Source organism: Rutilus rutilus, assembly GCF_951802725.1.
Source record: "Rutilus rutilus genome assembly, chromosome: 12".
Lineage (NCBI taxonomy): Eukaryota > Metazoa > Chordata > Actinopteri > Cypriniformes > Leuciscidae > Rutilus > Rutilus rutilus.
The window spans coordinates 17,744,667-17,761,302 of NC_140217.1; the positions used below are offsets into that span (position 1 = coordinate 17,744,667).

Genomic DNA, 16,636 nt, shown 5'->3' on the forward strand with positions numbered 1-16,636 from the left:
GCAGCTCACTCAGGGCGGGTCTAGGCTCAAACAGCAGTGTCAATCAAGGAGTTGTGGGAGGGGCTTGCGCAATTCTACGTCACATTGCACCGAATCTGAGAACAGCTCATTCTGAGACAGTGCTTTTGATTTATTGAGATTGTAAAAAAACCACTGGGTGGATTTTTATCATTCTAGGGTGGTTTTGCTCACACACTGCCAACACACATTTATGTTCAAACACCATGTAAAAGTGAATTTTGCATAATAGGTGCCCTTTAAGTTTGCTTATGAGCTGCGATTTCTCTGTGTTTATCGTGCAATTTATACACGAAAATGAGTTTTTACGTGCATATGATACGCAGTTTTCGCGTGCATTTGATGCGCACTTTATTGCGTGTAATACACACGCACCCCACACGACTAATCCTACCCATGCGTATCATATGCACGTAAAAACTCATTTTGGCGTATAAATTGCACGATAAACACAATGTGTGCTATAGAGACGCATTTAGTGTGACCGGGTTGATTTTCTTTCTCTGATTCGATCATAAACTTGCGCATTACGTACCGTTTCACAGCTGGCGAACGATCCCGGCTTCAGCGTCATCACTACGACACGGCATTATTACGGCTTTTGTTCACACAGCGCGCGTTCCGGGACTGTTTTTTTTTTTTTTTTTTGCGTCTTCAACTAAACATGTTACACATTACATTTACATTTATTCATTTAGCTGACGCTTTTATCCAAAGCGACTTACAATTGCTATATATGTCAGAGGTCGCATGGCTCTGGAGCAACTAGGGGTTAAGTGTCTTGCTCAGGGACACATTGGTGTCTCACAGTGGATTCGAACCCGGGTCTCTCACACCAAAGGCATGTGTCTTATCCATTGCGCCACACCACCCCCTGTACATGTAACATTACATGTAACACACGAAGTAACAAGTTAAAATCATTCGACTAGAAACTGTATATCTCACACAAAGAATGTATAGTATACTAAAAGCAGCCCTAAATAGTCTCACTACAATTTGTTACATTTTCAAAGTAAACACAGTCTCTGTCTCTATCTTTGACGATAATAGTGTTAGCTTTCTATCCCAACTGTAGTTTAGCCTACTAGCCTACACAGCACAGGACTATACAACGACTAAAACTATCACACAATATACTCACAGTTGAGATAATCGAGTTGGTTGGCAATGCTACGCCACACATTGTCTTTCAAATCGTTGTCCTTGTAGTTTGTGATTGGCTGAAGCCTTTTCTGTCGCCGAAAAAAAAAAAAAAGACATCGAAGCGGTTTTTCACTGCAGCACATTCGCGTTCAGTGTGGAAGCACTCATTACACAAACAGCTGATTAAAAAATAAAACCATCGCGCAAATTATTCGTGCGTCAAAATCGCGTCCAGTGTGAAAGGACCTTCAGGCTCATTTTTTCAAAACCCTTCACTCAGTACTCATAACCAACCTTAAGCTTCACTGCAGTTCATTTCACATTCAAAACGCACTAAAACGCTCAAAACACTTCATTCATGGGGCCATGTATCGCGAGATCTTGGCCAACAACCTCCTTCCCTCAGTCAGAGCATTGAAGATGGGTCGAGGCTGGGTCTTCCAACATGACAATGACCCGAAGCACACAGCCAGGATAACCAAGAAGTGGCTCTATAAGAAGCATATCAAGGTTCTGGCGTGGCCTAGCCAGTCTCCAGACCTAAACCCAATAGAGAATCTTTGGAGGGAGCTCAAACTCCGTGTTTCTCAGCGACAGCCCAGAAACCTGACTGATCTAGAGAAGATCTGTGTGGAGGAGTGGGCCAAAATCCCTCCTGCAGTGTGTGCAAACCTGGTGAAAAACTACAGGAAACGTTTGACCTCTGTAATTGCAAACAAAGGCTACTGTACCAAATATTAACATTGATTTTCTCAGGTGTTCAAATACTTATTTGCAGCTGTATCATACAAATAAATAGTTCAAATAAATAGTTCAAAAAAAATCATACATTGTGATTTCTGGATTTTTTTTTTTTTGATTATGTCTCTCACAGTGGACATGCACCTATGATGACAATTTCAGACCCCTCCATGATTTCTAAGTGGGAGAACTTGCAAAATAGCAGGGTGTTCAAATACTTATTTTCCTCACTGTATAATGCTATAATCAACACTTTTCACGATTAGTTAACCTTGTGAGCTGTAATAGTAAAAACGTGCTAAAAGTTTAGAGTATGTCTCTCTCTCTCTCTCTCTCTCTCTCTCTCTCTCTCTCTCTCTCTCTCTCTCTCTCTCTCTCTCTCTCTCTCGACTCGCAAGAGAGTTCCACATGTAATACTTATTTCATATGCAAAGATGATAGCCAATCACAGCAGTGGGCATTTACACTGAATTCTCACAGCAGACACACCACTTCAAACGAGCGTTCAAATCAGAGGGCTAAAAATCAGGGTAGAAAAAATGCCTTCTATTTCTAAATTATGACCATTTTCAATGTAAAAATCATACTAACATTATAAATGTGCACCCCAGGAAACATTATGAATCAATAAAACAATGCAGTTCATGACCTGCTTAATATATAGCAAGCCCTGAAGAAACAAATATACACATTCACAAGTAAAGCCACTCCATGAATTGCATTGTCATTCAGTTTATTTTAACTGTTTATGGGCCATTCTACAGAATTGGTGCAAACTGCTGTCCCTCATCCAAAAAACACATTTGAAAAGGATTTAATTATTAAAATCTTAGATGTTTACTAAGATCCTTCAATTATCTATTGAAACCCCCAATAATATTTAAGATATCAGTAAGCTTTATATATATAAAATCATCATTTATGGGCTACTTTCAATTAGGAAGTGGCTGTCCCAAACCCTAACCCCTAAATTTCAACTTGTGAAAATGATATTGAAAAAAAAATTGCAAATTTTTCCATTCTTGTTTAAAAAAAAATGAAGTTAAAAAAAATATTTATTTTATATTTTATTTTTAAATCATGAAACTTTATCTAAAAAAAACGTGTCCCGCATTTTCATGTCACTACCAAAACAGTGAATGTTGTAGTCCATTGGCAGAGACTGATTTTAACCACACACCTACATTTTTGATCAGGAAATATTCCTGTGTCCCTCTCTCTCATGTGCTATATGGTGAGTAGATTGATCCCATCATTTTGAAGTAAATGTGTTCTAAAGTCTAAAAATCTGTGTGTAACTTTAAGGAATGTCACTACCAAACTCATTTTTTCTGCTATTGAGAAATTTTTTTTGGATGTTATTCCATAAAATTTAGTTGTTATATGTGTTCAACTGTTCTGACCAGTGATTGCTAACCATGTGCTGATTAGCATCTTCGAGCTAGGCTCAAAAGTATCTAAAATTGTCACTACCAAAACAGTCACAACAGAAACATGTCTTGAAGTTTCGGTTGTGACATTATTGTTTTGGTAGTGACAAAAGGGAACACATAATCCTTTATTTGGAGGAATAAACTACATTTTAGTACAGTTATGCAAATAATTACTACTGTAGTATGTTTTAGTAGTGTTTTAGTGTTTTAGTATGCAAGATTCTGTTAAAATTCTGTAATGTGATGAGGTTACAATTACTTAAAGGGATACTCCACTTTTTTTGGAAATAGGCTCATTTTAGACCTCCCCCAGAGTTAAACAGTTGAGTTTTACCGTTTTCGAATCCATTCAGCCGATCTCCGGGTCTGGCGGTACCACTTTTAGCATAGCTTAGCATACATCATTGAATCGGACAAGACCATTAGCATCTCTCCCAAAAAAATTACCAAAGAGTTTCGATATTTTTCCTATTTAAAACTTGACTCTTCTGTAGTTACATCGTGTACTAAGACCGACGGAAAATGTAAAGTTGCGATTTTCTAGGCTGATATGGCTAGAAACTATACTCTCATTCCTGCGTAATAATCAAGAAACTTTGCTGCCGTACCATGAGTCCAGCAGGCGTAATGATATGACGCAGCGCCTGAAAATAGTCCCCAGCTCGGTAGCCTATTATCAGGCGGCATGCGCTGCGTCATATCATTACGCCTGCTGGACTCATGGTACGGCAGCAAAGTTTCTTGATTATTACGCAGGAATGAGAGTATAGTTCCTTGCCATATCAGCCTAGAAAATCGCAACTCTATCGAAACTCTTTGGTCATTTTTTTGAGAGAGATGCTAATGGTCTTGTCCGATTTAATGATGTATGCTAAGCTATGCTAAAAGTGGCACCGCCAGACCCGGAGATCGGCTGAATGGATTCGAAAACGGTAAAACTCAACTGTTTAACTCTGGGTGAGTTGTAAAAAAAGTGGAGTATCCCTTTAAGGTTGCAGTCCAAGATACTAGCTTAGGTGTAAGGTTGTTGTCAGTAATGTTAATTTCTATGATTAACTTGACAGGGAGAATGACATAAAACACCAACATGCCTAAAAAAAAAAGAAAAACTACAACAGAGAGAATACAAACAAAGGTTGAAAATTATTCTGAAATTAATGTTTTATGTAAGCACACACACACACACACACACACACACACACACACACACACACAGTTCAGTGGTTCTGGAGATTTATCTGAATGACTCATAAACAAAATGTTGAAAATGTGAAAATAAAACAAAGTGGTTCTGAAACAGTCTACATTGTAAGTTGTTGGGGTTTTTTTAGGAAGAAAAATCTATGAGAATACCTCTTCTCACTTGCACCTCAAGACCCAAAGTATAGAATAGCTGTAGGTGTTCTTATAAGATATTTACTGTCAGATGTGTGTCTGCTATATGTACTGACTGCATATGTGCATCATAGTTATTTATTTATATTAACATAAAATGTGGACAGTCTGATTCAGCCATGGCAAACTAAGTATTGTGGTCACTACCAAAACATTACTGTCACTACCAAAAATGTGCAGTCACTACCGTAACATGGGATGTTTTGTCAAAAATAAAGTATATTGAATTATCAACTAAGATGTTATGATGGTGTTTGGTTCAATGCATATTCAGACTAATGAATCCTTAACTTTGAAATCAGTACGATAAACTTTATGCCTTCTACAAAGAAAGATTGGGTTCAAAATACAACAAATCTCATAAATTACACTTAAAATATTATTAAAATTATAATCTTTATTGATTTAACCTGTAAAAATATTTAAAAAAAAAAATATTTATAAGGTAGATGTCAACAAAATCTTAATAGGTCATTATAAGCCTTCTTAATAAATTATTTAATATTGTGTTTCGGTAGTGACAAATTTGGGGAGAAGGAAAACATTCCAGCATTTTCTGAAAATACAATATGAGAATTTACTGCACAATTACTAGAAAAGCGTACCTTGGATATTATACAATTTGCATACATGCAAAATTTGTGGGAAAAAAACAAAAAAAATTCAAGATGTTTCCAACTCTGACTTTGCACCAATTCTGTAGAATGGCCCTTATATGTTTGTGTGTTCTTTTGTTCCATCTCACCAATTTATTTTAATGTGATTGCATTTCTTACCCAGCACCTTGTCTCTCGTCTGTATGCATAACGCAAATTTCTGCTGATCTGTTAGCTTGCTCTTCCTCTCTCTCTTCATTTTCCTCTACCTCTCTGTGTCTGCCTGGCTGGGTGCAGAACAGGATCGGTCTTGTGTCCACCTGTGCCCAGAGAACGGACAACTCATCGATAAATCTGGTTGCCTAATTTGCATATACATTAGAAAACAGCTTTTCTGGATAAATTGCACTCCATCAAGGTAAGATAATATTAAAATAATCAACCTCCAAAACAATTAAACCTGGAATTGATTGACATAAATTTTAAAGGCCAACATGCCAAATGAAAAGAGAAGTGTTGAGAATAAAAAATGATGACCTCAACAAGCAGTACTAACACTAGCAGAATCTTCTCTGATATGTTTATATTACATTGTTTCAGGAGGACAATGCTGTTTTAGTACTCAAGCAAAGAGTGGTGAGTAGCCCACCTTTCCCTGATCCTCAGATTCTTCTGAATGGACTGCCCTCTGACAGAATTCAAATTTCTCTGTCTCCACTAAAGAAAAACACAAAATTAGCATTTCCATATAAAAATAAATAAAAATAAGGATGGATTAATGATAACATAAAATAATTCATAATAAACTCAAGGATTACACTAGAACTTGAAAATGGCATTTAAAACTTTCAGACTGATTACTGCATGTCACTCTACATGCATGTCAGAAAACTGTCTTAACATGTAATGTCACCTGCCCACATAGCAGTTTGCAGAGAATGTGACATAAATCTTTCAGTAATGTCTGACAAAGAAATGTAAGGTAACCCAAGGGAATTACTGGAAACAGCAGTGTTCAACTCTCCATTGATCTGAACCCATTCAGATGAGTAACCAATCTGCAAGACAAAGAAGAAAAGTAGAATAAGAGATGGGGCCAGAGATGAGCTTCATGAGAACTGGAAATATCAGCAGAAAAGTTCACACATTTAACTGCATTCTACTTGCAAAATGGCACCGTTTCCAACTGTATTATTGTGCATCTCAAATGCATACAACTCACATAACAAACATAATAATTAGAATCAGATACACAAATGATTACGTTTTTACATCACTACCAGAAATAACCCAGGTTCCCTTGCTTTGCCGGTTTTTACTGGTTTGCATGTAAACCAGGACAATGGGTTAATTAAATAAGATGAGTTTTGGAAGTGATCAGCTTATTAGTGTGCATGTAAACATGCTTAATTCACTCAGTACAAACACCTGCCAATACACCAACAAGAATTCTTCAATTTCAAGTAGACAATCAACAATTATCAAACATTTAGCTTTTGCTCATCACTGTCATTTACTATGATGAATACATTATGATGCAGTAGTCCTGTATGAAATCAAGTGCTGAATTTAAAATGTTAACCTTGTGACATGAGTTTTCTGGTTGCTGTATGGTCTGGTCTTCAGAAAACAGGGCCATGTCAGTAGTGGAAGGGGGTCTCTGGGTGGTGGTCTGGTAGGGAGGCTGGAGAGGAATGGTGGGCCAGAGAGATTCTCTCAGGAGGGTGGTTTGCGTGCTCACCGTGTTCTCTAAGGTTTCCACTTGAGGAAGGACATCAGGCAACACTTAATTTGAAAAGGTTATATAGTGTTAGCTCACCATCCGTTTTTGGAAAAAGGCTGAAATACGAATTCAATCAAGAGAAATGAGAATGCGGATTTCTCTCCTGCTCTATAGAAATATGATGTGATTGTCAGTGTACAATAATGAAGTATTCTTCGTAATTGTACTTTTCCCAAGTTTCTGAAACTATATTGTTTTGCTAAAGATTATTAGCAATAAAGCAATAGCAATTTCTAAGGATTAAGCCCTATTGTTTTCCTAACACCTGTTTTACTTTTGCAGTGCATATGCAGTAAATACTTTTTTCATTGCCCATGCTCAGTTCCAAGACAGCATTCACACTGCACACAGAGGTGGAGCGGCAATGCATTTGAGACACTTGCATCTCATCAGAAAGCAACAATCATGTGATGGCCTGGAGGTTTGAGAACAAAGTCTTTCTGACCTGCAGGATTTCTGGTGCAAAGATAAAAGGGATCTAAAAATAAAAGGGATTTTTTTTTTTTTAAAGGGGTCATATGATGCTTTTTAATGTTTTCCTTTTCCTTTAGTGTTCCTTTTACTTGAGTAGAATAAAAATGAAGTATTCAACTTCGCTACATTTATTTTTCACCAAAAGTACAAAGTACTTTGACAAAGGTGCCGACGGGCAACAGGGCGAGCTGACATTTGACAGGCACAGCTGACATTTGACAGGCACTTTTCAAACTACTGGGGTGGAGCCCTGTGCTTCAGCCAATAACAGACAGTTCTGACTCGGGTGCAAAACCAATCAAAACTTCCAGTTCGACTGGGGGGGCAGGGCGTTCAAACCGTGCTTTGACATTTAATCACTGGCGCTCGTATTTTGAATCAGTATCGCTAACGTTTCAATATTTTAGTGAATGTAAGAGAGCTATGCTCATATGCTCATACATTTTAATTATGGCAACTCCTGAAATGGGTCATCCCATAATACCAGAGCACTGAGCAGTTGAAGTAAATAAAAAACCTGGCTCATAACATGGGTAGTTATTGCATGGACAGAGCAAGAACAGAGCAAGAACAATGTAAAAAGTTAAGTGTCTTAAAAATGTGAACAGTTCAATTGAATGGTAAAGCTCACCCTCTTTAACAATACAGTTAAACTAAATGTACAAAGCAAACTTTGTACAAAGCTGAAAAAACCTCAACAATGGTGAAATAAGATTGCATGATGATGCATGTAAAAGTGTAGTTTGTTACTATAGCAATAGTGGGCTCCCTCCCAGCACATTTGCGGTAGAATGAATAAAAAAGACCATTTAATTTAACATGGTAACCATACCCCACTTTACTAGCACTTTTTTTATTCATACTGTTGTACATCTCTCTTTTTTTTTTAATCGGACCTTTCACTTAGGCTAACCTTCTTTGCTTTCAATTATGAAATTATTCAAATGAAAACATTCAAATGATCTTACCTGGACTTACTTTTCAAAATTAGTAATAAAACAATTGCTCTTGACAACAGGGAAAGCTAGTATGTTTGCTTAGCATACCATCAAACACTACAATTTATTAGTTTAATATCATGTTTTGCTCCAAAATCACAATACATCTCAGTCGTGTTTGAAATTACTTCTGTGGTTTCATGTTGCTTCTTAACACAGAGTGAGAATATATTATTTTATTAAATTCTATGATACAGGCTATGCTGATTAGCATTGCATTAAAGGATTAGTTCACCCAAAAACGAAAATTAGCCCATGATTTACTCACCCTCAAGTCCTCCTAAGTGTACATGACATTCTTCTTTCAGACGAATACAATAGGAGTTATACTAAAGGGCCCCTATTATGGATTTTTGAAAATGACCTTTCATGTAGTGTGTAACACAGCTCTAATTGAATGAAAACATCCTGCAAAGTTTTAAATCTGAAAGTACACCGTATATAAAGTTGTCTTTCAAATGTAAGAGTCGACTCTGAGTCAAACATCAAGACGAAACATTAACATATTGCACGCGCAGACACCAGGGAAAACTTGAACCTCAAACTGGCAGCTGATTCCTGTGGATACTGGATAGCATCATGTTGAGGAGAAGCTATGCTCTACAATGTGAAGGTAAAGCCAGATTTTTTCACTGCCCAAGGACGAGCATGTGAAGAATCAGTGGTTAAAATTCATCTTTACCACGATACCACAGCAGTAATCCTAAACTTTTGCTGTGTTCCCTTTATTTTATTTTATCTCAAATCTCGGAATTCAATGCAGGATTCGCAAACCACTTGCTCTTTAAAGATGGTGTTCAAAATACTTAGTTTTGAGATTTATATTGTGTAGGTCTCCTGCTAACTGGCTAGCTCATGTTATCACTGTCTTACTTAAAGGGGTCATATAGTGGTACATGCACTTTTACAAGTTGATTGTACTGAAATGTGTGTTGGCAGTGCCTGTACACAACCATCATATAATGATAAAAATCCATCCAGTGGTTTTTTTTTAATCTCCTTATATGTTTTCCCGTCTCAAATCGAGCCGTCTGACCGTGTGACGTCACACGGTCGGACGCCCCTCCCACGATTGTTAATTGACAGGAGCGTTTCAACACAGACCCGCCCTGAGCAAGCGGTCATCATAGTCCGCCATTGTTGATACGCTGGAGCAGAATGGCGTCTAAGCGATTGTGGTGTTCTGTTCTTGGGTGTAATAACGAACACAGCAGTCATTTTGATACTCCTAAATCCGAACCGCTGAAGACGCAGTGGCTGAGTTTTGTTTTCGAAGGGAATATTCCCCACGATCAACGTCAATGCTTTCATGTTTGCGCGAATCATTTCTCACCAGACTGCTTTATAAACAAGAACATTGAAAAAGGTATTAGCTCCTGTCTGAGTATGTGTTGTTTATGTGCCTAATGACTGTCATAGTCTCACAGACTGGTTATTTTTTAAACAGATCAGTAAAATTTTAGTGCTTCAGTCCGGACAGTTGTACCTAACACTGCATAGATAACGTTACGCATCACGGACTACATTTACCGAAAAAAAGTTTTTCATGACCATTAGCTGTAACATCAATTTGTCAATGAACTAACGTATACATCAGTAAACACATAGCGTTCGTATCTCACTACTCTACCCTGCCAGTACATACAAAGATCGATCAAAGTGACATTACGTTAACCAACCATTCAGAAACGTCCTGTTCGAGCCTTAATTGTCGAACTTCTTCGGGGCCGTCATCTTGTTCAGGGTCCGACTCCAGTTCAAATTGATACGGTTGCACAGATGTGTCCTCAGAGACTCCCGCTGCCATTCTTTCTCCAAAATATACCCTCAACTGTTGTCAAGGCAACACTCCACGTGTATTGTGTCAAAACACCCCACCGAACAGACGGGCGGGGTGAGCAAAGCTCATTATCATTAAAGACACATGCACTTAAATGGCGTGCTGAAAACAGAGCTGTTTTTGACCAGGTAAAATGAGTGTTTTCTTACAATACTAATGAGAATTTTTAATTCAAGTATATTACAAACTTTTCATTTAGACCCTAAAGAATCATATTAACTTGTACAAAAATGGCATTATATGACCCCTTTAAATACTTCTGCTAATCAGTTTGTGGGCCACTATTACCTAAAACTGTGTCTATTAATGAAGACTGTCTGTCGATCTCACTACTTTGAGGAAAGATTAAGCATGGAGCAAGATTTGTTTTACCAACGTTTATGTTACATCAGTCATTCACGCTAGAGCTCGCCGAATGTATGCACTGTTATTTATAGTTTCCACATGTTCACCGCAATACATTAGAAAAATACTCAGTAAATAATTAAGTAGGCCTATAAGTAAAATAATCGGTTTGTTGATGGACCTGCACTTGCTAATGCTGATGGAGAGGAATTACAGTTGCAACATCTCATAATGTACTTCAAACTGAGTAACTTAGTGAATCACTGAGAAACATCCTGCTCGAGTCATCCTTGCGATGGAGGTTCGGGTTGAATAACTAGTTATTCCAGTGTTTCATCATCGGACTCGCGCTCGCATTGATTTGGAAAAAATCAACGCCATTGTTCGGTACTGTGTTTAGTTTACGGTGTAGGAAGCCTCAGGACAAGCAGAGATGACGTTGTCATGGCAATGGACGTTTTGGTTTTCGAGGCGCGTGCTGTACGCGGTAAACCAATCACAACAGACTGAGCTGCCTGGCAAATCAGAGCAGAGTAGCTCACGGAAAGGAGGGATTTAGAGAGATTGATTCATCTGACGAGTCGTTTGAGAATAATTGAAAATGTGGTGATGTGCAAATGTATTTTATGAGACAATGAAACAGTTTTTTTTTACCTCTGATGCATGTAAAGCTGCCGTAGGAGTCTCCAAAACAACATTAGAAAACTTTAAAATAGCATGATAGGGGCACTTTAAAAAATGTCCTGGCTCTTCTAAGCTTTATAATGGGAGTGAATGGCTGAAAAAAAAAAAAAAGTAAAACCCAAAAAAGTGCATCCATTCATAAAAAAAAAAAAAACAAACTACTCCACACGGCTCCAGTGGGTTAGTAAAGGCCTTCGGGAGCGAAAGATATTTTTTGTAAGAAAAATACCCATATTTATACATTTTTAATCTTAAATAACAAGCTTCCGCCAGACGACCGTAGGCATACTACACAAATTGACTTGCGCCACAAGAGTAACCAGTGACGCATGTATGACGTAGGATGTAGGAGTATCGTAAGCTTAGCGGTTTAAAGCTGCATTCAGTAACTTCGGGATTTCTTCGCTGTATTCTCGCTTTTTGCTCGCAGGTTTCTCTCTAGAGCTCCCCGCACAGCTTCGGAATAGATATTTGACAACACTGTTGTAAAAACTCGTTGGCTATTCTCAGACACCAGAGGCTAGCAGATCAACGACATCAAAGCAGATGGGATATTCTTTAAAACGTCTTCTTCATTCGGGTTCGAACAGCGTGAGGGAGCGCAATAATGACAGCATTTTAGCAGATTTCTTTTGGCCGTAAAGCAATTGTTTACATCGCGAGACCTGATATCACGCGAGACTTCCTGACGCAGCGGCCGGCGGCCCGCCGCCCCAAAGTTGCAAGTGCGTATTTTCCGCTCAGGGGCACCAGAGGGGTGCGAAACGACCACCATTCAACCCGAAATAAGTAATATAACCATTCCAATGACTCCGAAGCTGTTCAGTTAAGGTAAAAAAAGTTACTTAGTTCACCTTTAAACAAACAGGACTGGGTAAACAAACTGAAGCTCCTCTTCTATTATTTAGAAATCCTTTCAAAATTGCTAATTCACAACCAGGGTCAGAGCTTACGCATTCGTTATTACGTTGTGCGTCAGGTCAGGGATTAGTCTTCCACTGTAAATCGAATCAATGTGTAGGCCATCTTTCGGAAGCTAGTGATTACAGTTACAGTTACAGTTTATAAAGTTTTAAATATGGCTATTTTCCTTACACAAACGCATGGCTTCACTTCAGAAGGCCTTTGGAGTAAAAGTGGAGCACTTTTATCATGGATGGATGCAGTTTTTTGGGCTTAATTTTCTCCAGCCATTCACTGCCATTATAAAGCTTGGAAGAGCCAGGAATTTTTTTATATAACTCTGATTGTATTCGTCTGAAAGAAGAATGTCATATACGCCTAGGATGGCTTCAGGGTGAGTAAATCATGGGCTAATTTTCCTTTTTGGGTGAACTATCCCTTTAAAGACATACATCATTCTTATGAAAATACCCGAGATAGCTTGATGAACACAGATATTTTATGGCTATCATGTGTTTGTCTTCATGTTTTAACAGTCAAAACGTCTCTATTTGCATGTTACTATATCCATATAAGGCATTTCCAGAAACGTCATAAGTTTAATACTTGTATGAATCTCACTTGTGGACTTTCTGCGCAAGGTATGAATCAGTACTGGGCTTCCAGTATGAATGAAAGAGATGACATGAGAGTGTTTAGTGCTCCATATCGCTATCATCTCCCCATTTTGGGTAAAAAGAGAAAAATAATACTAAAGTACTTTGTAACGTAGTTACTTGAGTAGTTTTTAAGCAAACTACTTATTTACTCTTACTTGAGTCATTATTTTTCAGTACTTCTACTTGTACTCAAGTAAATTATTACTAAAGTAGCAATACTTTTACTTAAGTAAATTTTTTTAGTACTCTTTCCACCACTGCTTTTTCATAAAAGCATGAACTTGGTACACATGTACAGTTTGCGGCCCTGAACATTTTCAGAAATGAAGCATTCGCAAAAACGCCTCGTGGTGGCTATGCGGCCATTTTGCTTTCCGCCATAACTGAATTATGTATTTTGTATTATATCTCCTAAACCAAACATGATAACACGGAAAATGTGATGTCTACCCCTATGTTTTGATGGTCAAGGATTACAATGATACCATATGCAACATCATAAACTGTTCAGGTGAATAGTTAATGGTGAATTCAGTGACATTGTGAGAAGGATTGCAATGAAATCGCAGTATCTGAGAATATCATCTGAAGCTGGGGCCACACTAAAAGATAAAAAAAAATATATATATTATATTTTTTTTAAATGTGAGAGACCACAAACATGACAATAACAATGAATAGATTTATCCTTTTTGTTGCTCTAGTGTGCTCTAGTGTGTAGAGTGCCGCGATGTGACCAGGAAAGCACACCAAACACTAACAGATTCCATTCACATGATATAAAAAAATTGGATGACTAGCAACTTCCTACTAAATTCTGAAAAAACAGAGATTCTAATTACTGTACATAAAACTTCCTCACGTAATAACCTAGAATACTGTCTAACACTTGATGGCTGCTCTGTCAAGTCTTCATCGTCAGTTAGGAACCTGGGTCTGCTCTTTGATACCAATCTTTCATTTGAAAGTCACGTGTCTAGTATCTGTAAAACCGCATTTTTTCATCTTAAAAATATATCTAAAATACGTCATATGCTCTCATTGATAAATGCGGAACAATTAGTTCATGACATCAAGGCTAGATTATTGTAATAATATTATGGGTGGTTGCCCTGCACGCTTAATAAACAAACTATAACTGGTCCAAAACGCAGCAGCTCGAGTTCTTACCAGAACCAGGATGTATGACCATATTAGCCCAGTTCTGTCAACACTGCATTGGCTCCCTATTAAACATCGTATCAATTTTTAAATATTGCTGATTGCTTACAAAGCACTAAATGGTTTAGCGCCGCAGTACATGAGTGAGCTCTTAACGCACTGTAGTCCTTCACGTCTATTGCAATCTCAAAATTCCGGCCCGTTGATAATACCTAGAATATCAAAATCGACTGCTGGCGGTAGATCCTTTTCCTATTTAGCACCAAAACTTTGGAACAGTCTTCCTAACATTGTCCGGGAAGCAGACACACTCTGTCAGTTCAAAGCTAGACTAAAAACACATCTCTTTGTCCTAGCATACACATAACACATTGTAGACTTCTATAATTCAATGTTAGGCTGCATAGATTAGGTCAGCCGAAACCGGGAACACTTCCCATAAATCCTGATGCACTCGTTACATCATAAGAAGAATGGAGTCTACGCTAATATTAGTCTCTCTGTTCATCCCGAGGTTTACCGCAGCCTGCCGTCTCCAGGGCGTATCCAAATCTGATGAAGGACCTGCGCCTGGACGCAATGACAACACAGTCCTGAAGTGTCAACTAGTCTCTCCCCTGTGAAGGCCTCCTTCCCTTCTCTTTACCTCTGTACAGATAAAGCATTGTCGGGATGATTCCAGTTCGCGTGGCTACACGGAAGCAATAGAAATTCTGTATTATACATTTTAAGGCCAGACAAGTAGTTTGTTGAGGGTTGGTTTGTAGGGAAGGACTACACACCTGCGCACATAATATGGAAAGTATTCAGACCCCCTTACATTTTTCACTCTTTGTTATATTGCAGCCATTTGCTAAAATCATTTAAGTTCTTTTTTTTTCATCATTATTGTACACACAGCACCCCATATTGACAGAAAAACACAAGTCATTTTTGCACATTTATTAAAAAAGAAAAACTGAAATATCACATGGTCCTAAGTATTCAGACCCCTTGCTCAGTCTTTAGTAGACGCACCCTTTTGATCTAATACAGTCCATGAGTCTTTTTGGGAAAGATGCAACAAGTTTTTCACACCTGGATTTGGGTATCCTCTGCCATTCCTCCTTGCAGACCCTCTCCAGTTCTATTAGGTTGGATGGTAAACGTTGGTGGACAGCCATTTTCAGGTATCTCCAGAGATGCACAATTGGGTTTCAGTCAGGGCTCTGGCTGGGCCATTCAAGAACAGTCACGGAGTTGTTGTGAAGCCACTCCTTCGTTATTTTAGCTGTGTGCTTAGGGTCATTGTCTTGTTGGAAGGTGAACCTTCGGCCCAGTCTGAGGTCCAGAGCACTCTGGAGAAGGTTTTCGTCCAGGATATCCCTGTACTTGGCCGCATTCATCTTTCCCTTGATTGCAACCAGTCGTCCTGTCCCTGCAGCTGAAAAACACCCCCACAGCATGATGCTGCCACCACCATGCTTCACTGTTGAGACTGTATTGGACAGGTTAGGGTCGTTACATCATAGTGCCTGGTTGGCTAGGGTCCACTAGGGTCGTTACATCATAAAACCAGCAGTGGCTAGAATTAAGGCCAAAAAGTTCTATCTTGGTCTCATCAGACCAGAGAATCTTATTTATCACCATCTTGGAGTCCTTCAGGTGTGCTTTCATGTGTCTTGCACTGAGGAGAGGCTTCCGTCGGGCCACTCTGCCATAAAGCCCCGACTGGTGGATGGCTGCAGTGATGGTTGACTTACTACAACTTTCTCCCATCTCCCGACTGCATCTCTGGAGCTCAGCCACAGTAATCTTTGGGTTCTTCTTTACCTCTCTCACCAAGGCTCTTCTTCCCCGATAGCTCAGTTTGGCCGGACGGCCAGCTCTAGGAAGGGTTCTGGTCGTCCCAAACGTCTTCCATTTAAGGATTATGGAGGCCACTGTGCTCTTAGGAACCTTAAGTGCAGCAGAAATTTTTTTTGTAACCTTGGCCAGATCTGTGCCTTGCCACAATTCTGTCTCTGAGCTCTTCAGGCAGTTCCTTTGACCTCATGATTCTCATTTGCTCTGACATGCACTGTGAGCTGTAAGGTCTTATATAGACAGGTGTGTGGCTTTCCTAATCAAGTCCAATCAGTATAATCAAACACAGCTGGACTCAAATGAAGGTGTAGAACCATCTCAAGGATGATCAGAAGAAATGGACAGCACCTGAGTTAAATATATGAGTGTCACAGCAAAGGGTCTGAATACTTAGGACCATGTGATATTTCAGTTTTTCTTTTTTAATAAATGTGCAAAAATGTCAACAATTCTGTGTTTTTCTGTCAATATGGGGTGGTGTGTGTACAATAATGATGAAAAAAAAATGAACTTAAATGATTTTAGCAAATGGCTGCAATATAACAAAGAGTGAAAAATTAAAGGGGGTCTGAATACTTTCCGTACCCACTGTATATTCAAACGCGCATATCTATA

At 38.7% G+C, this 16,636-nt stretch overlaps 1 protein-coding gene across 9 annotated transcripts in view; it reads right to left on the reverse strand.

Moving 5' to 3' along the window:
• The window catches only part of LOC311300859 (centrosomal protein of 95 kDa-like), a 350,199-nt gene that overhangs the window by 248,226 nt on the left and 85,337 nt on the right, over positions 1–16,636 (reverse strand). For all 9 annotated transcript variants that reach the window (XM_084425491.1, XM_084425492.1, XM_084425490.1 and 6 more), the window contains 4 exons: positions 6,912–7,114; positions 6,330–6,387; positions 5,979–6,046; positions 5,510–5,649 (listed from right to left, as the gene is read on the reverse strand). In XM_084425491.1, coding sequence (XP_084281617.1) covers positions 5,510–5,649; positions 5,979–6,046; positions 6,330–6,387; positions 6,912–7,114 — 469 coding nt within the window. The remainder of the gene's footprint in view (positions 1–5,509; positions 5,650–5,978; positions 6,047–6,329; positions 6,388–6,911; positions 7,115–16,636) is intronic.